At 43.1% G+C, this 27,057-nt stretch overlaps 4 protein-coding genes across 4 annotated transcripts; 2 read left to right on the top strand and 2 right to left on the bottom strand.

Moving 5' to 3' along the window:
• Window positions 1-117: 117 nt before the first annotated feature.
• On the bottom strand, window positions 118-25,584 carry LOC6499911 (choline O-acetyltransferase). The gene is made up of 9 exons (XM_001953613.3): window positions 25,531-25,584; window positions 24,861-25,167; window positions 8,798-8,877; window positions 7,434-7,625; window positions 3,391-4,152; window positions 2,396-2,803; window positions 2,183-2,329; window positions 1,900-2,100; window positions 118-1,687 (listed from the first exon to the last, which is right to left on the bottom strand). Exons 1-9 carry the CDS (start codon window positions 25,582-25,584, stop codon window positions 1,490-1,492), a joined length of 2,349 nt encoding a protein of 782 aa, XP_001953649.2. The 3' UTR covers window positions 118-1,489.
• Window positions 4,438-5,408, top strand: LOC6500650 (vegetative cell wall protein gp1). The gene is made up of 2 exons (XM_001953614.4): window positions 4,438-4,539; window positions 4,598-5,408. The coding sequence occupies exons 1-2, from the start codon at window positions 4,533-4,535 to the stop codon at window positions 5,284-5,286; spliced, it is 696 nt and encodes a 231-aa protein (XP_001953650.1). The 5' UTR covers window positions 4,438-4,532; the 3' UTR covers window positions 5,287-5,408.
• LOC6500651 (peritrophin-55) lies at window positions 6,265-7,406 on the top strand. Its single transcript, XM_032456336.2, has 2 exons — window positions 6,265-6,456; window positions 6,622-7,406. The coding sequence occupies exons 1-2, from the start codon at window positions 6,447-6,449 to the stop codon at window positions 7,269-7,271; spliced, it is 660 nt and encodes a 219-aa protein (XP_032312227.2). The 5' UTR covers window positions 6,265-6,446; the 3' UTR covers window positions 7,272-7,406.
• LOC26513882 (vesicular acetylcholine transporter) lies at window positions 12,630-24,998 on the bottom strand. The gene is made up of 2 exons (XM_014911738.3): window positions 24,861-24,998; window positions 12,630-18,895 (listed from the first exon to the last, which is right to left on the bottom strand). The coding sequence occupies exon 2, from the start codon at window positions 18,482-18,484 to the stop codon at window positions 16,742-16,744; it is 1,743 nt and encodes a 580-aa protein (XP_014767224.1). The 5' UTR covers window positions 18,485-18,895; window positions 24,861-24,998; the 3' UTR covers window positions 12,630-16,741.
• Window positions 25,585-27,057: the final 1,473 nt, after the last annotated feature.

The following is a 27,057-nucleotide window of genomic DNA, read 5'->3' on the forward strand; positions in this document are numbered from 1 at the left end:
GAAGACGATTTATCAATTCCGTGGAACTTATGACAAATCCCGATACGCACATGACCAAAGATATATATGTAGGTACGTTCATGGACAGATCAATTGTAGGTCAGGAATAAGCACAACTTCTTTGGAATGCATTTATTTGACTTTATTTGTTTGGTGATTATTTTTGCATACAATAACTGCGGCCTTGGGGGCCATTGAAACTGGGGATGAAACTCAACGGCGAACATTAAGGAAACAGAACTGCATGTAGTCTGAATTCAGGATATAGAGTAGGATAGTTCGGTTAACAGTTAGATGGTCTAGACAGTAATACATATATAGCAACAATGAACACAGCAACTAGTTTGATATAGTATGTATCTGGTTGTCCTTTAACGTTTCACATAAATTTCTCTTGTAAATAACATACGTATATTTTGTAAGTGTATATCTTTGTTTTGTAGAATATTGATAGCTTCGAATTACTACCGAAACATATACTTTTTCACTAACAGTTCGAACAAACATATATCGTTATATAATTTTAGCTTCCGATCTTTCGTTCGTCCCTCTTTTGTGGAAACTCTCATAGCTTTTTGAAGACCCTTCCTCGGGGTGTATATAAATTTATTGATATGTATTGTTACTTCTCAAGTCTATACGCGTTTACATATACATATATATATCTATATATTCTTCTACAATTTCTTTTTATTCATTATTTGGGTTGTATATTCATATATGTTCATCCAAAAAGCCTGTAGTTACGGTATACCATTTTGCTCTCTAAAACACGAATATATTTTTCTTGAAACTTCTCAACAGACACTATATGATTTCTTTACTTTCATAATTTCTCAAACGAACAACAACGAAATTTTAGTAACAAGCATAGATTACTTTTGGTTAATGTTTTTGGTTAGTATTATTTATAATTTATCTGTAACACCTATTATAACGCATTTGAAACTTAACGCTTTTAACAAAGTATTGCATACTTGGGGGCATTTTAGTTAAAATTAGGAAACAAATCGAAGCTCGGCTAATTTCGTTAGCATTAGATGATATAGAATAACATTCAGAATATTTCATTAGATATTTCACAATTAACACATTCAGATAACAGCACTAACAGTTTTCATTTTTTGCACATAAAATGCCTCTAAAACACATTTAATTGACTAGAGTTTCTCTACGTCGAACTACAAGGATTATGCTCTATATGGACTTAGGTAAAAAGATAGTTAAAGCAAATGGGTTGCTGCACAAATAGGATTTCGTCTCAACATGGTAGTGATTGACATTAGGTTTCGATTCTTTCTCATTATCCGCGGATATCCCTCGGATCCCACCCTCGTTGGGTGGCTCACTTGGTGGTGCTTTGGTCACAAATGAAACGCCCGGGCGGTCTCTAGTTACTCTTACTTATTTTTAGTTTCGTTCGCTAACCTGCTAAGGTACATTTTCTGATATGTTTCGGTTGCTCATCGATCGGTTCGATGATCCCTCCTTAATTTTGTAGTAGGTCGCGCATGATGTCCAGCGAATCCTGCAGCGACTTGGCATATCGCGAGGCACTGGTGTCCTCGCAGGAATAGAACGCCGACACGCAGAAGACGATCTGCTCCGGCTGCGGATTGTAGGAGCAACCATATCCACGCGGTGTCACCGGGCCATAGCCCATGAAGCTATCCGTGCTGCAGGCCACCTGTTTTCCGAAAAGAGAGTTATATGAGTTATAGAAATAGGTGATCTCGGAAGAACTTCTTAGTTCCCTGTAAAATTTTTTAGATACCTTTTGGAGCATTTTTTTCAGCTGGTTGGTGCTTTCAGTGCTGTGGTGCAAGATTAGATTAGGTGGTGCAAATGTGAAAGTGCAAAGTGGTGCAAAATGTATGGGTTTTGATGGCCGATTACTACCTGACTAGTGGATAACAGGAAGCACTGCGAGATCTTGTAGGATTCGTCCGTGAAGAGCTCGTGCATTTCGCCGGTAACCTCCACACTGGCCTCACGGAGACCCAGCAGCGGGATGTCAATGCCACTGCCCAGGATGTTCTTCACCATCACCTCGGTCTGGCGGGCTACGGCACACCGGAATAGTTCTCGCAAGTGATCCTTCTGTGGGTTGGCAGGAAAGAATGCATATAAGTTACTCGTTCCGAGGACGGTGGGCAGAAGCATTAGCTAGAGAAATACCCACACTGTAAATGCTAAACTTGACCTTGCGTGACTCCTCCTCATCCTCGCGATCGCTCTCCAGAGGAACATTGGCGCCCTCACCCTGGCACATGGCCTTGGCCCACTCCAAGGCCTCTGAACTGGCCGCTCGGATGCAATCTACTCGGCCCTGAAAATTGGTTAATAGACAAGGTAAATATTGGCCAAAGTATTAGGTTGACAACGAATAACTTACATGAAGGAATCGCCGTGTCGAAGCACTTTCGTAGGTGGCCACCAGACGACCATAGAGCTTGTAGTGAGCCAGTTGAAGGGCCAACTGGATGTAAACATCCGGACTGACCTGGCAGGATTTGATGAAGCTTTTGCCGTAGTGCTGGTAGCGGTACACATAAAAGTCAAGATCATCTATGGCCCTGTCCACGCTCTTGGAGGCCTGCCCGAACCGCAAGTTTATCTGCTGACTGACATGCCACTCCAGACGCTCCGGTGGCGGCAAATGGTGCTGAGGCAGACCATTATCCTCTGCCGGATGTTCCTCGATGTTCTTGTAGATCTTTTCCAGCAGTTGGACCACAGCAATGCCCTCTGAAGTTGAGTGCTCGTAGCATAGACCCCAAGTTCCATCAGTACAGATAATGAGCTGGAAGGTGGAAGAAGAGCATTTTAAATATACACAAACTATATTAAAAAAATCGTTAAGGTATCAAGGATCGGATGATTTTTGGCAAAGATATTGCATTCGCTGGGGCTTCCCATTGGGGTTTAAAAAATCTAAAAAATAATTGTTTCCAGATTTTGATGCAGATTAATGGGGAATCGAAATAAAAATCGTACACGGTATACCGCTTGAGAATCGGATGATTATTGGCAGAGATATAGACTTCGCTGTGGCTCATATTGGGGCTACCTAAATTTTCATCATTTTGAAGGGGACCCCCTGGAAAATTTGGCAAAAATTCTAAAAAATAATTTGTTTCCAGATTTTGAAGCAGATCGGAGCAGAATCGAAACACAAATCGTTTAAGGTACACCGCTCAAGAATCTGATCAGTTTTGGCAGAGATATAGACTTCGCTTTGGCCCATATTGGGACTTTATACATTTTAATAATTTTGAATGAAACCCCCCAGAAAATTCGAAAAAATATCTTATTGAAAAACCTTATTCTGGTTTTATTAATACATCTGAAATTGGTATATTAAGTATATTTTAAATACTCCTCACTCACCTGCATGGTTTTGTCGAACCAACGATTACCAGAATTGTATTCGCTGCCGCCGCCGTGGATCATCTCCTGGGCCATGTTCGTCTCATCACGATCTCCGGCCCGATGGACAGAGGGCGTGGCGCCGGTGAATCCACGGGCATTGAAGTTATTGGCCAACGGCTCGTCCAGGCAGAGCACCACCTGGGCGGTCTCGATCAGCTCCAGGTTGCGCTGATTCTGCTCGTCCTGCTGTAGCAGCTCCCGGTCGTGAGCCCAGCGGGTCCTCGGTTCGGCGGTCAGCAGACCCACTGGAGCCGGTTTCGAGGGCAAACAGGGAGCATCGCTCAGGACGTATAGGATCTGGGAGGCGATCTCGCTTTCGGACAACTTGCCCCGGTCGCTGGCCTGCAACACCACGCAGTACATCTGGTTGCGGCAGATCACAACCACGTGCCGGTCCTCGTCGCTCAGACGCTCTCGGGAGGGCAGGAACTGGGAGTCCCGCTCCACACCAGGTCGCCGACAGGAGCCCAACAAGCGGTAATACTGCGCCATGCAAAGCGGTTGGTTCTTCTCCCGCGAGGCGGCCCGCTCCTGGGGCAACTCACCGCTGTCGAGCATCTCGCGATGGGCCAGGATCCCGTCCAGCAGTCGGGCGGCAAAGTTGGCGACGTCGTGGACCGTCTTGAAGCGACGGGGCGGGAACACCATGCCCGGATTCGAGTTGATCGGCAAGGGTATGCGCACATTCATGTACATGTCGTTGAGCCAGTAATAGTAAGCCTGCAAGAAGGATACAAATTATAATAAACTAAAAATAAAGAGTCTTAACTTAAAACTATAAATAAAGTTATAAACTTCGTTGATCATAACTTCGAAGGTCCCACAAAAGGGTGGGACATGAAAAATGTGTTAGTGGCTGCCATTTCCTTTTCATGTTCGACACAAATTCAATTAGCTTTGAATCTTTTTGGGTATTTTTGAATGGGTGGGGCCCGGAGCCAAAAAACTCCTATCAGAGAAATCAATAGAATCACGGGGCGATCGATGATTGATGATAGCAAGATGCGGAGTGGTATAAATAATGGCATTTGGTCCGGAGACAGAGCAGTACCACACATCCCCCGAACCTTCACGGATAAACAACTCGGACCCATTTCGATATGAAAGGTGAGAAATATTTCCTGGAATCCCGCCACTTCCTGTCTAACTTCTTGGGTCCTTGCAGTCTTCGCCCTGACCCTTTTGAGCCTGCTGGCTCTTAGCCAGGCCCGCCTGGACTATAAGCTGCAGTGCGCCCGCAACGAGATCGGAATCCGCTGGCCGAGCTACCACAGCAACTCCGAGTACTATGTTTGCTCCGGTGTCTACGGCAGCCAGCTGACGGCCCACTGTCCATCTGGTGAGGTCTTCACCTTCGTCCTCCAGCAGTGCACCTCGCCCGCCCACTACGTACCTGCTCCTCCTATGGATGTCCTGCCTACTGCCGCTCCCGTCACCATGCACCTCGTTGAAGACTCTCCCCCAGTGATTGCCTCTGCCCAATCCGAGCTGGAGAACGAGAGTGGCGAGCACCATCATGGCCACCACCACGAGCATGAGCACGAACACGAGCACGAACACGAGTCCGTGGAGGAGGTCGAGTCCCACCCCATTCCTCCCACTCCCGCTCCAGAGCCACCAACTCCACCCACCGTGGAAGTGTCCAAGCCTGCCGTGCCCGTTCCCAACAAGGTGAAGAAGCCCGTGGTGCCAGTGCCTATCAAGAAGCCCACTATTCCCGTGCCCAACAAGCTGGCCAAGAAGCCCACTGCCGCTTCCGCTGCCGCCAAGAAGCCAGCTGCTCCCACCCCCTCCAAGGCTGCCAAGAAGCCATCGCCACCCAAGCCAGCCGGCAAGAAGCCAGCCAGCGCCTAATTCCCCCAGAATTAGTAGCCCCCAGATCGCCAGTTCCAATGTCCACATCTTTACTTTCTAGCAAGCGGAATTTCATTCACTACTCTGAATAGCAATAAATTAAATATCGTGAACTGCAAAAATTTATTTTTATTTGTCGGGTACTCCGCCCGGAGAATACATAGAAACGCGAACTGGTTTCCAGAAACTCCTTATCGCAGTGGAAAGTCAAAATTGTTAATTGATTGCGATTTCTTGTTATTTACGGAATATTTTTGATAGACCCATGACTGACATACGATACCGATATTGTAAAATGAAAAAAAAAATGAAATGTTGAAGCAGCGATTGGAAGAAAATGTCATAAACTGCGACATATAATAGTTCAATATGATATAATCTTTATGGGTTCGAAGTGGCTGTAAATTACACTTTAAGTGATCATCAGAATCTCAAAGAAGTTTTCCGTATTTAGAGACATAATGTGTTTTAAAAAATGAGCTCTAAGACTAAATCTGTAAGACTATCTTCCGTAATTGAACATAATATTGGCTATACCCGTGACACATATTTAAGAAATTAAGAAAACAATAAAAAAATTTCGTGTAGTGCTTCCCCAAAATGATACTGAGGCTGTTGATGTCAACCAAAGGTAGTAACCTGCTATCTGGAAAAAAATTGATAAAGTGCTGAGAATTTCAATTCATCGGAAAAATGCCATGAAGTCATTTTGATGGAGCTTCCGAGAAGATGATCTTGGCAGCGATGCTAATTGACATGACACTTGGAATGAATGGGAGTCACCCCATAGGTTACTACATCTTCCAAAGATCGGATTCGAAATAGTTTCCGCTCCAAGAAGAGCGTTATCTTTGGGCCCCAAAAGGGGGAGATTACCAAAACCGAAACCGAAACCGAAATCGAACCGAAGTCTAAGGCGCAATTAGCGTACTTCGTTCGGCATTTGGCATTGCTGATTTCATTTTCGCATCGCGGACGACAGAACAAGAATTAATCTAGAACCTGGGGCGGGTTGATTAAACGTGTCTAACATGGGGCCCGAGGTGGAATAAATAGGCTTTGCTTCTGGTTGGAGTGCATCAGTGATCGGTGAGCCGAGTTAGCAGCCAGACAACGAATCCTTCATAGAGTCTCGCAAGTAACCCGAATCAGCAGGAAACATGAAGACCGGTAAGCATTCCACACGGATAAACAGGATACCTTCCCTTAAGAATACAATTTCCTAATATGGACAAAATTTTAAACGGAATAACTGCTACGATCTATATAGTGATATGTATTATTGTATTAACTCTGAAACTCTCCCTTTCTCCTATCCTTATTGTCCTAATAAAGTAATCCTTGTGCTCGCCGCCTTCGTGGCTGTCAACGCCCAACAATGCGACAGGACGCCAATATACACGCAAGAGATCTCCCCCGTCGTATGCCCGGCGGCCGGCTTGAGTTTGCCCATCTATACCAATCCCCAGGCCTACTACAAGTGCACCACGGTCGCCGGCAGAATCAGTCCCATTGCGACCAACTGCACCAACAACAACTACTTCAGCTACCCGCTCCAGGGCTGCCAGCCCTGCAACTCCTACCTGCCGACTGGTCCCTGCAGCAGCCTGGCCTTTGGACCCACTTGCGTGGACATTAATACCGCAGATGATCCCACGACCATTGCTCCTACTACCACCACGGTTGCCCCAACCACCACTACCTCGGCTGACACAACCACCACTACCACCACCACCACTACCGCTGCCCCAACTACCACTACCCCGAGCGTGCCAACACCTCCTAGCGAGTCGGACACCACCGCCACCCCCTCGGGCAGCGATGACGTCATTACACCCTCCGGCACCACCATCAGTGTGCCCCAGCCCCCATCTCCCAATGATAGCAACGTTCCTACTCCAAATACTCCCATTCCCACGGCTCCGATCATCATCGACAGTCCTCCGACAGTTACTGAAGCTCCCACGGCTAAATCAACTTTGTAGATGTTACCACACACTTTATCCGCCAGAATAAAGGGATTTTGCAACATAGTAACAAAAAGTAAAGAAGGCGTTTTCTAAATTTCCTTAAAAATGTGAATATCTTCTCCCAAATAAAGAAATCATAACAATTTGAAACGAAAATGCCTAGAGATAAAAGCTTACCCAGTTATCCTCAGCATCGCGTTTGTCCAGGAGATACTGGTGCAGTCGCGGCCCGAGGCCTTGGGGGGCCACGAACTGCTTGATGAGCTCCTTGGTCCGCTCCAGCTGCGCCGGCGTGGTGATCGGCTCCAGGGCCCGGATGTAGTCGGCCATCGTTTCATCCAGCGGCGGAACGGGCACCTTGGGTAGAGTCTGAAAAGGGTTTTTGGTGAAGGGTTCAGTAATTTTCATTTCATTTCTTCATTCACTTTGCGTCACAGACACTTGGCAATGCCACTTTTCTTTATCCTCCGCCCTCCACCCATTTCCCATTTTCCATTTTCCTCATTTGTATGCATGGCATTACGGAAAGTTTCCCTGCCTTGCCAGAAAAAAAGTGTATGCCCTGGGGAACCGAATTTCATATCACAAAAAAGAAAGGAAAGGAAAGAAATGGCATTTCTTGAATCTGACATTGTGCTCTGGGTCCTTGGAATTTATTTTCTCTATTTTTTCGTATTTTCCAGCAAGTCACCCTTACTAGAAAACTATTGAAAGTATTGCTTGGGGGAAGTCCAACAATTTGATTCTGAGTTGTATTCGTTGGAAGCTGAAGATAATCATTTTGAATAAATCATGCGACCTTCGTTTATTTGCACCTGCTGTGCAAAATACACAAATTTTCACTTATCCAAATGCTGAGGAAATGTTGAAAGTGTCAACATGTCGTTGACTTTCGCAGTTTTCCTGTTCTCGGCTTTCAAAGCCAAATCTGAAACTCTGCTATGCCGAATATCCTGCCTCCTGTCTGTCACTTGTCTTTGTCAGTAGATCCCCTTTCAGATGCCGCTTTGCAGTTCTGATGTCTGGCTTTATTTTCCAGGGGTGGCCGTCAGGATTGTCCACTGGGATCTTTTTTTTTGCAAAAATGGAAGCTTTAAATTTTAGGAAATTACATATATTTTCAGCTTTAAAATTATATTTTATGAAAAGAGGACGAAGTGATTTTTATTAATATTTCTCGTCTAATTCCAATTGCCAACTCTGACTTCGGCTGCTGTGCTTTTTTTAACAGGTAAGTACGAGGGGTGAATGGGTTCTCTATCTCTATGAGGGTTGTGCATGGAAAACAGCAAAAGGTTGAGTGGATTTTGTTTGCTCGGCTCGTTCGCCGTGGCAGGTTGGTTGCCAGGCTGCTCCCCCTTTTCCGGTTGCCATACAAAAGGGCCTGTTATTTGCATTTGTAATTATAACAAACAGGATTAGTCTGTCCGCCTGTTTGTCTTTGAATTATTCAAGTAGCAGTCGTGTTCCAGGCTCTTGTCCAAATATTTGCCCGCTGGAATGCACAGAAAATGCGAAATTGTTTAATCAATTTTACTCACGTCAGGGAATCCAAATTCGTCCACGGACTCGGCGGTGGAGAGCCATTTCTTTGGAATCGACAGAATCGAGTCTCGCCATCCTGAAAGAAAACAAAGAAACCATAGAGGCGAAGCGACGATCGCTGATTAGTAACTTGACTGACTTGTTTAACACCAAATTAAATTGTTGAGTAATTTGTAGAACTAGTTAATCATTGTCAGGCGGCTCAAGTGACTCGGATGCCTCCGCAGAAAGCCAAAGCCAAAAACAAAAAATTCCCAAATCGAATTCTTATCGATTCAAGTGACAGCTCGGTGAAAAGGTAAAAGATGTATTGGCGATGCGTCATAAAGTTAGGAATTTATTTGGGCCAACCCTTGATTCGATTCCCTTATCTTCAGTTCAAATTACATTACCTCACCCTACTCCCAATCCAAGGCATCCTTCACTCACTCACGAGATTCGAACAAATTCGTGCAAGTTAGCCATTTATTGTCTCGGCCAGGCTTCCGCCGGCCAGAATGCAATAAAATCGGACAAGGAAACTGAAAACTCTTGAGCTTAAAGCCCGGCTCATTTCCTCTTAGCCGTCCTGACATGGTCATAAAAACTTTAGCCGTCATTGCTGTAATTCAACTGTATAAGCACTTCCGGTTGCCATTGCGCCCGAGTAGCTCGAATTTCCGGCCCTAGTTCACATGTCCAAAATGGCTGAGTGGGTCTCTTCGGTTCTACCGAAATTGCCGAAGTGTTATTGTCAATCGTTCCAAGGCTATTTTACAGCTAACAAGTACAAGCCAAGATAACTCCAGAAATAGGTAATTGACATCCTATTTTTGTAAACAGCAATCTTTACTTTGAAACCTTCCTGGAAAAATGTAATTGACATCCTTCGTTGGGTAAACACAAATTATCCAATTCCCTTTAAAATGGAAACTTTTTTTGAGGTGTTTGGACTATGTTGTTAAATAAAAAAATATATATTTTTCATCTTTATAAAGTACTTATTTGCTCTCAATCAGACAATGAAAACAAAGCCAAATTAAATTGACCAAAAATCCATTTTCAGAGGGTCAGAAAGAAGTGTCTTGAAGTTCTTATAACATTTTAAGTTGCCCTTCGTAAGAGTATAAAAACTCCTATCTAAATTGCCGGCCACTTGAGAGTAAAAAACGTAGAGATATATATAACAGGCACTTCAGGGTCATGGCAATGACCGCTTTGAAGCACTTCTCTCCCAACCATTTTCTAGCTAACTTGGGGCCAATCATAATGTTATTAATAAAAGTTATTCTACGGCAATTGGGATGAAAGGAAACGACACGCGCCGCTCCCACCAACGATGTCAAATTTAATACAATTTATTATCCTTTTTTCATTATCTCGCTAAAGATGCCCCAAACCAAACCACTAGCAACTGGCGGAGGTAATCACACAATGGAGTCGCGTGGCAGCAATTTGGGCCGCCGGTCCGCTCTATTGTTCCGATGTATCTATCTCCGGCTTGGAACAAGGACAACCACTAACTGTAACCTGTACAAAGGACTAACCAGCCAGCAGTAGACCGACCCATCATACCCATCATGCAAATTGTAATAAATTGTGTTAGGAAGCGACGTTGAGAAATTCAAATTAAGTAATTAAAGCTCTGGTTTGGGTTTCCCGGGGTGGTTGCTTCATTTTTCAGGCCAACTCCCTCGCGCCAATAGAGCAAATTTCAATTTAGAAAAAGTTGATGGAAAGTTATCGGCCTTGTTACTTTACTCTTTGATGTACAAATATAAATTCAAATTATAAAGTTTTTCCAAATGGATATGAATGGACTTGGGGGATGGAAAGTTTTGATGCAGACTTGTGAACATAAAAACTTGTATATACCTTTAATAAATTTCAGCTCTAGCAAAAAATGTAGCCGGCGTGATTAGCTCTTTTGGGATACAGAATATCAGAGTCCTTACCGTCAGATCCAATTATGTATAACCGCTGCCAGAGACACTTTTCCCTTTGATTGATTGATTGATGACCAGAAATACTGATTAGATTGACAGCTAGCTAATCAGATATTCATGCACCATTGGGAAGTATCCCCCAAAAGTAATGCCCTTCCTTCCTTCTTATTTTTCGGTCTGATGTCTCCTTCAATTTGCTCGAATCTGTTGGATTTTGTGCCATCTCATGGTTCGATCTGAGGGGTTGTGGAGATAACTTATTATGGCGGTCGGCAGATATGCGATAATGGGCGGAGGGAATTTCACACATTAACAGAAACGATTCCTTGGATTATGGCCAAGCCAACACGCCCCTACTTTAAATGCTGGCCAATAAAACGCGCCAATAAAGCGTCGAGGGCTCATTATTAAGCTGCAAAAATCACGCTTGAATTCATGGGAGCAGGAGCTCCTCCTCCGAAACCAAACCCCAAACCCGGAACGACAGCCAACTGCTGCCGCCTGTCAGACAATGCGATAAAAATGTAATCCCAATGAAAAATAATGTTTCTGCCGGCATGATTCCAATTTAGCAAGAGTCAACCCCAGGACCATAGCTCATTAGAACCGAACCGAACCAGGGAGCCGGAGGAATAGCATCTGCTGGCAACCGGAGCAAATGAAGGAGAAGAATTTAAAAAGGCAAAACAAATCCGTAAATGGGGAGCGGGAAAGGGCGCAACACGTTGCGACTACATAAAACACCCGTCGAACAAGCTGTGACCCCAACCGCATCGCTGGTACCAGTTCGGCATTTGGATTCCGTGCCCTAGACTCCGGGGGTTGGGATGCTGACTGGAGGACTGACGGTCTGCTGGGGTCATAACATTGTTGGTAACGGCGATGAATGGGCGGCTGAATGAGTTTTTTCTTCTTTTGTTCGGTTTGCCTGCTCGTAAAGGGCTTTATTCCAGTCTCATTCAAGGGTGGCTGCTCTACGGCTGCTCCCTCGGACTTGTCCTCCGCCACACGCACACAGCAATTGAGCCGTAAATCCTTTACGGTCTTAGCGGCGTTGTTTCACGGCTACAACTACGTTGCGCTTTTGTGGCTGTCTTGGCTTTATTTTCCAAATCGTTCTTTATTTTGTCTCTTCCGGTTCTGCGGCAAGCGCAAATGCCTAGCATACTTTTGTGCGCCAAACCCAAATTAACTGCCGCATAGAGCCATTGGAAATTCCTGTAATTGTTCGGATTGAAACAAGCGGAAAGCGAAAATTGCCAACGCATTGTGGTCGAGATTGGAAGGACTGCTGACTTGGCTTGCGGTTGCCACAACTCTTAAGGACACAAAGAAAAATAACGTGCCATATTCCCGATAAAATACATGGAAAAAATATAAAATATATTTGTGACATTTTCTTTTATATATAAACTTCATTAATTAATTCTATATGTGTTTAATCTTAAATTTTTTTCCCGTGCACATACCAGATACACACTCGGCAAGTTTTCTACCTTTAGGTTTTGCGGTTAAATCCTGGTACTGGTTGTGAGCCAAAGCCTGGGGCATCCTCCCCAAAAAATAAAGAAGAAAACTTTGTGTGCCTTCCCACCCAGACTCCCCATTCAGGCTGTTCGTGACTCGGTCCAAAGTTGCTAATGGAAATTGCAAACATAAAATCATTTTCAACACAAATTTCTGGCCCCAGGGCACGCACACAATTCCCCAGAACATACAGTGAGGATGAGCTTCAAAGTTTGAGGCAAAAGTTCTCGATTCGCCTTGACATGTGGACAAAGTACACTACAGGATCCGATTGGACAGGTCCTTGGATAGCCAGTCCCCGCATTAGCTAATTAATTGCATTAATCGTTAATAGATCGGACGAGCTGTCGGGTTCCATTGCCATTGAAAGACACCGTTTTCATGGTTAACAATTATATTTCAATAGTACATGTTTGTTTTTGTGTTATTTTGTTTCTGTTGGGTGTTGGGGGTGTGGGGTGTTGTGTGGGTGTTGGGAGTGTGTTTGCTGTGGCTCTGTAATAATGCCTTATCATTCCTTTATAGCTCTTGCCAATATCATCGGTATTCGTGTATGCTTTAATGTACTTTCGGTTATATTTCTGCTCGTTCAATTCAATTCATGATTCAAAACATTTTCCCATAGCCAGAAGCATGCATCTGCAATTTGCAATTCTCGAACGATGCAGTCCAAATTCGTTTATAAATTCATGGATGTGCGAGTGTGGCGCGTCCTTGAAGCTCCCCAGCAGCAAATATTTTGATTTGCCCCAGCTCACTTCAAGGACATTTTGTTTCTTAAAGGCAGTTCCTGATTGCTTGCTTGCCATCTCCTGCCAAATTCGATTTCGCTTTAGGCCTGCTTTGGAAATATATGCTCTAGCTATGTCAAGTCTTTGAATATTTACTTCTTTTTGATATGCATAGCACTTGTATATAGCTTAGTTTCTGTTTTTTCTGGGGGTTACTTTGAAATTGAACGATATCTGGTGTCGGTAGTCAGATACAAACATAATTACGTTTAGAATATAGATGGATAGACTTGGAAATTGAACAGCAACGTTACAGAACTGGGATTTTGGATACTTGATTTAAAATGTTAGTTCTTGCCTCGCCTCCAGCTTCAGCTTATTTTCAATAATAATTTCCGCTGTTTATCGTAATATTTATTGGTACTCGTAAATATGTAACACAAACGTCTATAACATTAGCCGAAACAAATTGCAAAGACTTTCGTAATAATTTAGTTCGGTACTATAATATGTATGTACTTGAAACACTTTGATTCAAAAATGACATTCGAAACTAACAATATGCCTTATATACAATACAAAAACTGAACTGTGGCGGCATTAACTCTTCCATTGGGCCTCGCTTACAAACTCATTTTATTTTCTCTAGGGGGTATACAATTAAATTTTCTAAAAACGCTTCTTCACATGCACAACACATAGAAACTATCGGATAGAGGATAGAGAATTCCCATTACGAAAGAATATCAAATCAATTTTTTTTTTATTTTTGTTCTGTGCTATCGGTATTTTTTTTTGTTGCCAAAGTTAAAATCCGTTTGTCTTTTATAGTAAATATTAGATATTAAAAATTAATTTCTCATTAATTATCCGTATAGCGCATAGCTGTCGCGTATATAATTCATAATTCATATAATGCTATTGAACATTCAACACTTGTAATACGCAGATTATAACCATTCAATTAACTGCTTTATGTGTTAATAATTCATTTCATAAATGTCTATTTACTCGTATATATATATTATATAGTACATGTATGTTACTTGCAGGTTGCAACACATTTAGTTGATGCGTTCCATTTGCTCTTATTCGTTTAGTTAGTTATTACACATTGCCGGCACTGCTAAGTATCCTTTAGGCTACGCTGCTCCTCGCCATCCTCCGCTGACTACATAATGCGATTACTTAGATGTAGAAATATATATTTTGTCGTAAACCCAAATTGGAAGATTCATATACATGTTGTTCTCTACCAAACTTCGGTTAAAAAGTGTTCAAATCTATTGAAATCTTGAATGCCTGAAATTCTCTAATATATCTTTTATTTCACATCTATCTACAGCCAGCCTCGAGGGCCAGGCAAGGTTTTTGAATCTAAGCATTTTGCCTTTAAAACTAAAGTCTGATTTGAAGTTTTGACGATGGAATGACCCTTGCATGGCCCCTCAGCTTGGCGTTTATTCTTTTTAGATGAGTGTTTCCAATGAAACTTGAGAAAATATTGCTTCTTGAGGGTTTGTTACATATATTGGTTTGGTTATTTGTAATTAAAATTCTATTGATAGCTACTTATTTAAATCTTCTATTGATAATATGTTACATAATGATAAATATATATATTTTATTGACTATATTAATTGTTCTGGTTTAATTTTCATTGGTTTTTGCCCTTCATATTTATAAATATGTTAGTAGCTTCAACACTTCGTACTTCGCACGACCTCACCTGTCCTTCGATTTAATTGATACTTTTGATGGGAGATTTTTCATGAGTTAATTCATTTTATAGTTAAGAATATTTCTACAGTTTTTGTAAATTTATAGAGCTATATTTTGAGTGTAGTCTTGATACGAACAAAATATTAAAAAAAAGAAAAGGTTTTCTTTAACAAAATCTAGGAAAATTAGCTATAAATATTTGACTTTTTAAATCTAAACAAAAGTGTTGCAACTGAAGTTGTTGAATATTTTCTAAAATCCTGTCAACTAAGATTTTTTTAAATCAGTGCATTTTTATGTATCTAAAATATGATTTGCAGACTGCGATCCAAACAATTGCTTTTGTAATTCATAAGATACTCTTAGCATTGAGAGCAGTTCTTTTTATGGCCGTTTACTGATATGCTCACGGATATTGAAAGTCTGTGATATATGTACTCGTAATTAACTTCAATTGCTGGCTAAAACACATTCCGAAAATGTACATAAATAGGCTGAAAAAGATCAGCATTCCTATCGGTATAAATATAGCTAAAAGTGTATAATATATAGAGGCAGTAAACTGCCATCCAAAAAGTGCATTTGAAATAATTCAAAATACAATTAGACCGTTAATCTGTATATTGAAATATGTTTATCGTAATGTTTATCTTTATCTTATAGACAAGGTACACACATTTATGCTATGCTATCGAAGATCTCCCACGGGCTTCATTCCCCTGATCCAGGGACCCATGAAGTCGTCAAGCAAATAATAATTGATTGGTAGGTAAATGTGAAACTTGAATCTGAATTTCAAATTTTTGTAGAACTTATGTACAGTTTATGCACGGCCTAAAAGTAGGTTTTTACGATATGATACGATATATGTATATAGTATATATATTTTTAGAGGCTAGTAGCAATAAGTAATATCACTTTTGGTAATTTTAACAGGCGAGCCATTCGACTCTGATATGTATCGTTACCTTGGTTGTGTCTTATGTTAATAATTTTTGAACCGAAAATGTTTTTCTTGAACCGGAAATCATGTAGCCACTCCGGCCAGGAAGCCACTTCCGCTGCAAGTCCGCCACAGTGACACCCGAAATATAGTTCCTTCTGTGGGGGAGGGTTTCGATTTGTGCAACTTGTGATATGTCTGCGATATTGATGCCACTGTCTGTGCAACAAACACTCGGCGGCACTTCAGCGAAAGTGGTCCGATGGCCGGACTAGCCGCTTACGCTCTAACTTGTATATAGATATTCTTTATATTTGCGTGTATATAATATCTGGTATGTATATATTTGATATGGCGGGAGGGGGCTGATGCCGACCCTCCCCTTAACCACTAACTACGCCTAGGCTTTGGTTTCTCTAGCTTCACTGACTGATAGACACGAAAACGGCTGCATGAGTACTGAGTATAGGGCATAGGCGACCCGATCGGGCCACTCTATATAGCTGCTATATATGCTGGGGCATATACGCGATTTGTATATATATTCGAAGCCAGTGATGGGAGAACTCCATTTGGGACTTGATACCTTATCTAGGTGGGGAAAATGGTCAGGTGGAAATACATTATAATTATAAAAATTATGGAATATTGCTTTTAGAAGTTTTATTCATTCTATAAAAAATCGTTTGAATTCTGTATATTTAGTTATTTTGATTTGGAGTATTTTGCAATAGCCTGTCTTTGAACATCAAGTCCATTGTTAACCCCTTACCCCACCCAGATGACCTCGTTAGTAGCTCTCCCATCACTGCCTGATTATTTAGTTGCTTCAACATTCGTGTATAATACAAAATTTGGTGCAGTGCAAGGCTTTAACTAGCTGCTTTTTAACTATCTGATCTAGATGTTATGCTCGTTATAGTGTACGTACCACTTGCTATATATTTCTAGGCTAAATATATAAGTTTTGCTTTTTTTTTCGGGGGTATATGTTATTTTATAGTAGTAGGTTCAACAAAGAATACAAAACGAAACATGATTTAACGATAGGGATTATTGGGGTATTGTTTTTAAACGGTTTTGGGCAACAGTTTAAAATCCTTGCCTAAAGGGATTCGCCGGTCCGGCAGGACCTCTGCTCTGAGGCTGCTGTTGTTGTTGCTGCTGCTGTTGCTGCTGCTGGAAGGGATTGGCCACACGGGGGGCCTGTCCCTGGGGGGCGTAGCTGCCGCCTTGCTCCTGGTAGCCCGGCTGGTAGCCCTGATCCTGCTGATAGCTGCCTCCCGCCTGCTGGTATCCCTGCTGAGCCTGGTAGTCGTACTGCGGATCGTCCAGGTTGGTCTCCTGCTCCTGCTGATATTGCTGCCCGTACTCCAAATGATTTCTCAGGCCGCCCTCCACGGGCTTCTGGTCGTGCATCACATAGGTCTGGTACTCCTTGTTGGGCGGGTCCTGCATCAGGATGTTGGCCTCGTTCTCGAATGGCTTAAAGTCGTAGATATTGCGCAGCTTTCTTAGCACCGGAACATAAGCCAGATTGGAGAAGGCTATCAGGAAGTTGAGGGCCGTGAATCCGATGGCCTCCACCACGCCTCCGGCAATGATGGGTCCTACGGCGTAGGCGATCGAGTAGGATATATCCGCAATAGCGTAGATACTTCCGTAGACGGACACATAGCGAACATCCACCAGGTAACCCAGGGTGGGCAGCAGGGCGGTGTCGATCAGGGCAATTCCGAAGCAAATCACACAGATGGGCAACATCAGCATCTTGTAGCCACTGCAGAAGGGGATGATGAAGCAGGAGAGTCCTTCGAGGGCCAGTCCTCCGGCGGCCATGAGCCACTGGTGCTGCGGATACTTGCGGGCCATCTTCACGGTGATGACCACGCCCAGGACGTGGGGGAAGAACGCCGGCAGCCAGACCATTCCGATTTTCCAGTTTTCCGTGGTCATTGTGTCCTCCATCCAGAGCGAGATCGTGGGCTCCAGGAAGGCCAGTGCCACATTGGACATAGTCAGGGCTCCGGCGCAGACGGCAATGTAGGGATCCATGAGTAGACGCCAGATGGGAATCACCTGGTCCTGTACCTGCTTGCTCTGCTTGATCTGCTCCTTCACGGGCTTCATCACCAGCAGTAGCATTAGGCCGTCTAGCAGACACACCAGTGCCAGGATCAGGAAGGGCACCTCCTTGCCGGCGAACTGGTATAGAGCTCCTCCGAACGGCGGTGCGACCAGACACCCGAAGCTGATGAAGGCCAGCGCAATGCCCAGCGCCTGGGAGCGCTCGTTTTCCTCCGTGAAGCGATCGGCGATCATGGCCAGTCCCGATGTATCCGCAAAGGCGGAGCCAGCTCCCTGCAGGGATCGGGCGAAGAAAAGGACACTGTAGCTGCTGCCACAGGCGAACACAGCAGTGGAGAAGAACATGATGGTCAGGCCGATCATCATGGGAATGTCGTAGCCGATCTTGTCGATAAGGCCGCCCGAAAAGGGATTCACCATCAGCTGGACAATGGCCTTCGAAGCAAACAGGATGCCCGTGGCAGAGTCCTGCCCATGGTGGTCGTGGTGTACGGGTATGATTTTTCCCGTTATATTATCCCGTAATGGCGGTGGCGTCGGTCCATCGTCGAAGCTGCCGATTTCCCTCAGATAGTCGGGTATTATCGGCACTATCACCATGTAGAGCATGTTGTCCAGGAGCAGGGCTATGGACACGATCACCAGGATGAGGCGACGCTGGTTCACAGGCTCCTGGATCTTCTCCCATACGATCTCCTTAACCTCACGCAGCTCGAGGTTGATTACAGGTATTTGAAATGAGGCCATTTTGGTGGTTGCTCTTTGTTTTTAGTTGTAGAGGTTTTTAAGGACTTTCTTTCTCCTACTCTTTCAGTTTCTGATTTTCGCTTTCTTTAGCTGTTTCTCTTTGTTCTATACTCTTTGTACTGACAGTTACCTTTGTCTCCTTCCTTTTGCCTTAAAGCTTTTCTTTATTGCGGTTTCATGAGCCGATCTGGGAGCTTTTCATGGTCACAGCCGGAAGTTGCTTGCAAAAATATGACTACTTCCGGTTCCGCTCTTCCGCACTCTTCTTTCAATTAATCAGTTTTTGTTCAGCTCGCTTTTGAGGTGGTTTATCGTTGCTTTTGGTTAACAATTATTGCTGCTCTTGTGTGGTTTACATGTTTTCGTGTAGCTGTTGTTGAATTTGGTGTTGTACGAATGCCAGTGAACAACCTTTAACGACACAGAAACAAGATTTCGTTAGTCTTGCAAATTATTTTTCTTTTTGTTTTTATTTTTATTTTTTTTTGACTAATTTTTTTTGATTGCTTTGCACACCTCACACCTCTCACTCTTAACTAGGATTAATTTTCAGTTGTTAGTTGGATTCATTTTATGATTGAAATGTTGTTTCTGTGTTGCAAAAGGCTGCCTGCTGGTGAACAGAAGTTGTATTTGTATTAGGATTGTATTCGTGGCATTGTTACACAGCTTTAATTTATCGGATCGTATCGGATTAATCGATTATATATATTTTGTATTTCATTTTTGCGAGGGACACACATTTCAATCATAAAACAAATACCGAAAAATTACGTGTACAATTAAGTTATTCAGTTATCGTGGTGGGTCCTGGAGTATACTAAGGGTGTAGCAATTATTTTAATTGGATTTGGTCTGGAAATGTTGTGGCGTATCCTGTAACCCCCATTGAATAGAAAGGTAAGTGGAACGTGGAGTGAAGAGCCCTCAGAGCCACGTGGTTGCACTCATCGAAGCTGTAATTATAATTATTGCTTTTCCCACAAAGAAATCGAAAGAAAGGAAGGCTCTCGACTCGCACGCAAGCCATAAGGACCCCAAAAGGACACAAAAAGATAGTGAAAGTACTATACATTTTTAACCTAAAAAAAAGTTGTTTTTCGTAAGTTTGTTTTGTTAAAGTTTCCATCAATACTGATCTAATTTCAACATTTATCTACCTTGTAGCAGCCACCCCCATTGAGCAAACATTAAAATGCGACGTGTGCAGGGTGTAAATATGACCCCACTCCATCCTCCCCCACTTCCACCACCCCCACCACATCCCTTACCATCTAAGTCCAGAACCTCCCCTTATGAGGCTTTGGCGTACACGAGACGTAACAAAAACATTTCGTTTTATCATTAAATTTTCATGACCACGTCCCCGTGTCCGTGTATCTGCCGCCCCAATCTCTCCGCCCTCCATCCCGGGGCAACCTTGAGCTCTCCCCCCGATCGACGGCACTGAATACACATACTAGAATATATATGTATATATGCTCAAACAGCCCTCGGGCTGCCCATGAGTCAATTATGCTGTGTGGGTTCGTTGCTTTTATTTTTCCATCCAGCGACTTTAATTTTTGAATTCTCGTTTCCCGTTTCCCCCAACAACAATAATAGAAGGAGGACTGACGGATCCGGTGGGTCAGGTGGATCTGGAGGGTCTGGTGGGTATGGTCGGTGGCCGCACTTGACCCTGGGGGTGGTGGTTTTGGGCAGGATTTTATCAGCACCAGGGGTTGCAACATGCTCGAGAGTCAAGTGCAGAAACGTGTGCCTACATGTTGATTATAATGAAACATAAACTAGATAGATATTTTATCAATATAGGAAGTAGTTATGTTAAAGTATGTATATCTGCTTTTTTGATTATTAATTTTTTACCTAGAAAATTAGGAATTCATATTCCCGTTCCATATATTCTATTCCATTTGAATAAAATAAAATTTCTTAGGGTTCAAAGAAACAAAGGTCCAAATATATACTGTGGTCTATAAAATAGATTCAATAGGTTCAACTGATTATATATCTTTGTTTTTGTTCACATACATGAGCTAGCAATTTGTATTTACGTTTTCATAATTTTATTGATTTTTCCGCCCTGTCTGGCTGGCTCAAAGCTCCTTCGGACAGCTGACAAATTTCCCAGGCCGTGCATAAACATTTATACAAAATGTGAGCTCCTGGTTTCAGTTACAGTTTGGCCTGGCCTTTTCTTCATCCTGCGAAAGGCCGGACCCCCACTTCCGGCATTTTGAACTTCCTTTCATGTTGCCACGGGTCGAGTGGCAGCTTCCGACCGGCTCAATTAGCAACTCGGGGTTCATATTTTATGCAGCTTCCACCGCAGTAAATTATGACAGCCCATGTGCTCGCACAAAGGCCGAAAATGTAGTTTTTGTTTTAAGTTTCATTATTAATGCACCCTACCTGTGGAACCTCAGGTGAAGCCAAGGTTTCTCTATACTTTCCTTGAATTTTTAAGAGTCTTTCAGGTGAAAGGGAGTTTTAATAAAATCTGAGACTTGATGCTTTTGTGTAAACTAAATACCTTTTAAGTTTTTGAAAGTTCTTTAAAGGCCAAGTCAAGTCTAGAAGTGCCAAATGGGAACCAGAGCCAACCAGAATCAACGAATCCTTCGAGAAAAACCTGAAAAAGAGGCTTAAAGACCTTTAACGCCTCCCAGGCTGCCTCATACACGTCAAACAAAGGATGATCGCCGACTTTTGCCGCCCACTGTAACCCTGGGAACATCCACAGCCTGCTCCTGTCGTTTTTCACAGCAACTCGTAATGTTTGCTTTTCAAAAAAAAAAACAGAAAAAAATGTACAGGAAAAACCTGAGAAACTGAGAAAGGGGAATGAAATTACATTCGCTTTTTCAGCTCCAGGCCTCGCTAGCTCTGCGGGGGGGCGTGGATAGATGGGTGTGCCCGAGTCTGTCTGACGAGGTAATCAGCGTAAAATAAAATTTCATTCTCCTGAAGGGTAAGACATAAAAAATACAATATTGCCCTGTACAACCTTATTCTTTTGGCCTTATCGGGGGCTGTTTGCAGTTGCAATGAGATGGCAGAAAAAAAAACCAAATAAGAAATGTGGAAAATTGTGCTTTGGAGCTTTCCATTGCCTGGGCAACGAGGACTCGTCCTCGGAAACAAATGTGAGGCGTACAGTCCGTATATCATTAAAATTAATAATCTAGAATATTTTTCCTTCCCTTTGCCTGATTTCAAATGTTCAGACGTTGCGGGGTGCAGTCTTAAATAAACAGCAAATAAAATATATCATAATATTTACGGTAAGCCGCATTTTGCACGCAGGCACTTGACAAAAGGCTGCGGAAAATCCCCACAAGTGTTCGACCTTTCCCCTTCCCCGTTCTGCATTTGATTTATGTGGAAAGATACCATCCCCCCACGGTCGCCCACTTTCACACCCGAAAAGGAACACAGAACTTGTAAAACTCCCCGCAAGTGGTGTAAGCTGCTTTGTTCAAGTGGCATGCCACACTGAAGGGTTGTAGTCGTGCCTCCTTCTGAGCAGGTCCGATGGATGTGCAGAGAGAGAAATAATGTATTTATATTGACACTATTTTATGTCTTAGCTCAACCCCACCTGAGATATAGGGCTTAGGCTAACAACCCAGCTTATAGATGCCCGCTGAGGCATGTGGCCGGTTCCCAGAGTTCCGAGGTGACTCTAATGAACCGTGGCCAGCTAATGAGCCTCCACTTTTGGACTCACCTTGGCCACTCTTGATCGATTAACTTGGCGCGGTGGCCGCAGTAGCTAGCAACTACCTTAACCCTCTTCCAACTGCCAAGTGTTTTCTTGGTGACGTTTCTGTTTCAAGTTTAATTGCCTTGTCTTGTATCTCGTATCTTGTGTCGCCTTTCGGCCCTCCATCGATTTTGAGTTTGCGAACTGGGTTAGCTAAGTCTACTTAGCCGGTCGTGAAAAAGACACTCTTAATTGTAAAAGTTTTGTCACTTTGACGGCCAAAAAAGAGTGTCCTTTTTGTGAGGCCGCTTTTAACCGAAACGTGTTAGCAACCCTCTTGGCAGGAGCTGTTTTGTTTTTATTGCTATTTCTGCTGCTGCGTGCTGCTGTGGATGTGTTTTTATCAACTCCCAAAGGACTCGCAGCCACTTAGCCCGAGGATCCGTTTCAAAACTCTATATATTCATGAATATAAAGGAACAGACAAAGGACCAAACTCAGAGCTGAGGCGCCATTTTTGGTGGTCCCTTTAGAGGCAATTGTGCCCATAAATCAAAGCATTAAATGGGCGTGGCTAGTGGCGCCTACACCCTAGGGGGAGTGAGTGCCAAATGGCTTCCCCCACGCTCTAATATCCTCCGTGTCTAATATCCCTGTATTCGCACACATGGAGACTTTCCATCGAACATCCCTTCTGTGGTCCTGGTCCTGGTCAGCATCGGGCGTTGGATTACAAATTGATTTGCACATAAATTACTTGGACTTGCAACACTTATTGCTTTCTTTCTGTCCATTTTGTCGTGTGGGGAGTGAAAGTAATTTACCTTTTTGCTAGACATTCGATTAATTTTAGCAGGGGTCTAATACACAGACGGAAAACATGGTAAGTTTTTACAAACTTTAGCACTAAGTTTCAATGTACAAGTTTTGACATATATAGTTTTCTCAAGTTGTAGCTTTTTATGTCACATTTTTGGGAATATTTTGAAATGAAATGATTGCTAATTTTTGCATCAAACCCTGGGCCAAAAATGTAACCATTTGTAGCTTGGCAAATGCAGAGCAATCAACAACACCATCAGCGACCGGTTTACGACTTTTGATGTCGCTACTTCGACTTCAGCTCCTTGCCCTGCTACTAGACCTGGTCCTTTACTCTGCCCCACTCCAACCCCACTCCTTTTCATTTTGCTGGCAACCCTCGAGATGTCCGGGCCCGTTTTTATCCGACAGCATCAAGACAAATGCGTTACTTGTTTCTCGTTTAGCTTATTACGAGCTACCTTCCTGCCAGCCTTTGTTTCTGGCGTTTCCATCCCCTCGGGCTGCTCGGGCTGTGGTAACTGGGATTGAATCCGGGAACGGGAAACTGGGTGGGATGCTGTAGAGGGTGGCGTGATGGGGTGGCGGTGCGCCCCCTTTGTTTTGACATGAAACCGCTATGAACACATCAGCGCTACAACGCGTCTACAAGGCAAACAATCTAATGACGACAACGTCGGCGTCCTGTTTTTGTTTGTGTGTGAAATTTATATTTATTGCCTTCATTATGCAGCAGCCGCAGAACCAGAGAAAATTGCTTCGCTCTGGCAGGTGGCTCTCCTCTGACCCGATATTTAGATGCTAGATGGTAGATGGTCGATATAGTAGTCACTGTCCTGATGAACTACGACTAGGCTAGGCCCTTCTACATTGTTATTTCCCAGCCAGAGGAGGCTGGTAATGATTTAATGAGACAACCGACACAAATTTGATTAGTCAACGCAATCTAATAAAAGCGTTTGTTTGGGAATTCTTGGTTAATTGATTGTCAAAGGAACATTCTTTGAAGACTCTGCCCTTGGTTACTCCATAATTCCCATTTTTATATTATATAGTTTTCTTTTGAAGAAAAATAAATTTTGTGCTAAATATTTAATATTTTTTTTAAGCTTAAATAATAAATTAATTTTTTTTCGAAATTTCCTGCACTACATCAAACATAAAACCTTATTTATAAATGACTTCCAAGAGTAAACGATTTAGTGTATTAATAAATATCTTAAAATAAATTTTAATAACTTAAACCCTTTCTTTAAGAATACTTTATAATTTATCAAGAATTTCATATTTATTTAGTAATTATTTCGTAAAGCAAAAACCTTCTCAGTATCCTGTGAATTACATAAGCGCTCTCATGTCCTTTTTTGTGGGACTGTAGGTGGTCGAACGGTAACTGTTTCATTTCATTTCGTTCCCCGTTTGGGAGGGAAATGAAATGAAAGCTGCGACCTGCGAACCTACGAATACGAGTTTCGTTTTTTTTGGGGCCATAAATAAAATGTGTCTACCCTGTGAAAAGTGGCAAGTGTCGGCCAGGTCTCTCGCACATACATATATATATATTCCTATATAAAAAATAGCTATATGTGTATTATTTGAATGTGTGTGTATGCCAAAGGACAACGATGATGAGTCCTTTTGACTAAAACGGCGAGGACGAGGACGAAACACTTGCCACCACGAGTGTTTGCGGGCAAGAAACGTTGTTTAATTTTAATTATATGCCTTCACAGAGACGCCACGTTATGCAAGCACTCGACAACTATGAGATGGTGCACGGTGCACCTGGGCAGTATACCCTATATCTGTACCTGTATAGTGTACACCTGGACATTAAATGCTCACCTGTGTCGCTCGGTGTGATATTGCTCAGGCGATGGGTGAGGAAGCCGCGCAGATTGGAGACTACACGCTGCGGCGAGTTGGGCCCGCTCCCAATGGAGAAGCTTCGCAATTTCGAGAACAGGGCGGCGGATTCCGCGCCACTGCCCGCGGCACTGCTGCTGGACTCGTTGGACGCCACGTTCGCTCCTTGGTCACTCCGGATAAGTCCTCGATATATATGTGTGTATATCCGGGAGCAGTTTCTGATGTTATATAAACGGGCGCCACACACTCTCGAACCCTTTTTCACACCGAACACACTGACACTCTACCCGTTCACCGCGCTCAACACTGCTGCGATATATTCACCGTTTCGCCAAAGGATTCGCGGATACGGATACGTTTTAGGGGTTTTACGTTGGTGTTCACAGCAAAGCAATAAACCAGTTCTCCCAGTTCCCAGATCCCAGATCCAGCGGACGCGGCAACAGCGTGCGTTCTGTCGTCCGGGCAGGAGCAAAGGTAACTTCTGTCTGGCCAGAAAGCAGCGAGCAGCAAGCCCTCAGCAAGCAAATGCTGTTTTGTCGGTATTCAGCCTGGAATGCCGAATGCTCCCCACCTTCCTCGTTGTATCTGTGTGTGTGTGGGCTTTCCACGGCGCAGGATATGTTTGCGCAGGCGCCTGCTCCACCATCCGAAGCATCCGGCCAATTGGCTGCGGTGGCTCCTGCCTCTCCAGCTCCATCTAAGCGCCGTCCCATCCTGCTGCCTTTTTTCCCATGCCCATTACTCTCGCCCAGTTGAGCACATTTGAATAAAATTCTATTCGCGGCGTGCGAAGAAAATCAATTTCCTTCGGCCACTCTCACCTGTCGGGTTCTCTTTGCTTTCTTTCTTTTTTTTCTTCTCTGTTTTTGGCTCTGTCATTGCGTGCTTTTCTGTTTTTTCTCAATGCCTGCTTTTTGTGCGTTTTGTAGCATACATTTCGGGGCTTACATAAGGCTAACATGCTAGGGATTTATTTGCTACGAAAAGAGAAAATGAAAATAAAAGTAATTATTTTACAACAACCAATTCCCTGGCCAGCAATCGCGGCACTTTCATTGTTAATTTCAGCAATTGTCCGAACAATAAACAGGACACCCCACAAACACAGTCTCACGTCTACTAGACACTGATTAATATCTGGGTCTAGGACTAGAATCAGGGCTGAGCTGCAATGCAGAGATGTCCACCCACTGCCCCGGAATCTGTCGCCTTTTGTTGGAGATATTTTCGGTCACAATTTGCCAATTTCTTTGTCATTTATCACTTGACAGGCACTTTTTGCAATTTATCAAGGAGCCTTAACTTGTGCTCTCGGGCTCAAAAGGCCACGAAATTATGTTAAGACCTTAAAACCAAGGCCCTGAATGGCACCCGAGTCTGAGCCAGAATATTACAAAGTTCCGCGCCTCACCTCTTGTGACAACTCTTTTTTCTGTCACTTTTCATGGCTGGTTTTTACACAAAAACTTTCGCGATGAAGAAAAAGTTACAATTTATTCACCGCTCGCCCGACAGGACTTTATGGGTGATTAGGGCAGTAGCGCTCTTTTTTAATTTGAAAGAAATCCTTCGAGACGAGCACTAACGTTATCCTGCTTACTCTTTGTTTTTGATTCCATTATACAATACACTTTTGCATTTATCATTTCCCAGCACAAATTGGAGCAGGCAACTGAACTGAAAGTCGTGTCAAGGTTATGACAGTTTTATTGATTGATTATCGAACTAGAGTCCATGGAAATGATTACTAGCCCTCCCATCCCCTTCCTCCAATATTCAGTTTCGATTCAAACTTTTTGCTTTGCATTTAAAGTTTGTTATTCCACAAACTTTGAGTGAGTCTCCCCCAATCAGAAATCACAAAGTTGCAAAATCCAGCCACGCAAAATCCATTAAAAGTGCAAATTTTTGCAGCTTATTTTTCTAGTAATAGGATGCGATTCTTGAGATTTGTAGATTTTTTATTGGAATGCATAGAAGTGTAAGAATGCAGGTTAAGTTATAATTACTTACAATGTATTACATTTCTCAAATCAGTTTTTTTTAACTTTTCAAGATTTTGAGGCTGAGAACCGCCTTGAGGTAGGATACTCTCTTTTGGCAGTTCAGTGAGCCGCTTCTTACAGACTTTTGAGGGTGAAGTAGGAAACTTTTAATGCAGCGATCGATA

The sequence above is a fragment of the Drosophila ananassae genome, chromosome 2L (assembly GCF_017639315.1).
Source record: "Drosophila ananassae strain 14024-0371.13 chromosome 2L, ASM1763931v2, whole genome shotgun sequence".
Classification (NCBI taxonomy): Eukaryota; Metazoa; Arthropoda; class Insecta; order Diptera; family Drosophilidae; genus Drosophila; species Drosophila ananassae.

Bases quoted from the DNA above. Each gene is read 5' to 3' on its own strand.
- LOC6499911 (XM_001953613.3), bottom strand. From the start codon at position 25,584: ATGGAGCTGGAGAGGCAGGAGCCACCGCAGCCAATTGGCCGGATGCTT. The intron at 7,626-8,797 runs GTGAGTAAAATT...AACCCTTTTCAG, and splicing joins ACGAATTTGGATTCCCTGAC to ACTCTACCCAAGGTGCCCGT. The intron at 2,804-3,390 runs GTGAGTGAGGAG...TCCACCTTCCAG, and splicing joins GGTTCGACAAAACCATGCAG to CTCATTATCTGTACTGATGG.
- LOC26513882 (XM_014911738.3), bottom strand. From the start codon at position 18,484: ATGGCCTCATTTCAAATACCTGTAATCAACCTCGAGCTGCGTGAGGTT.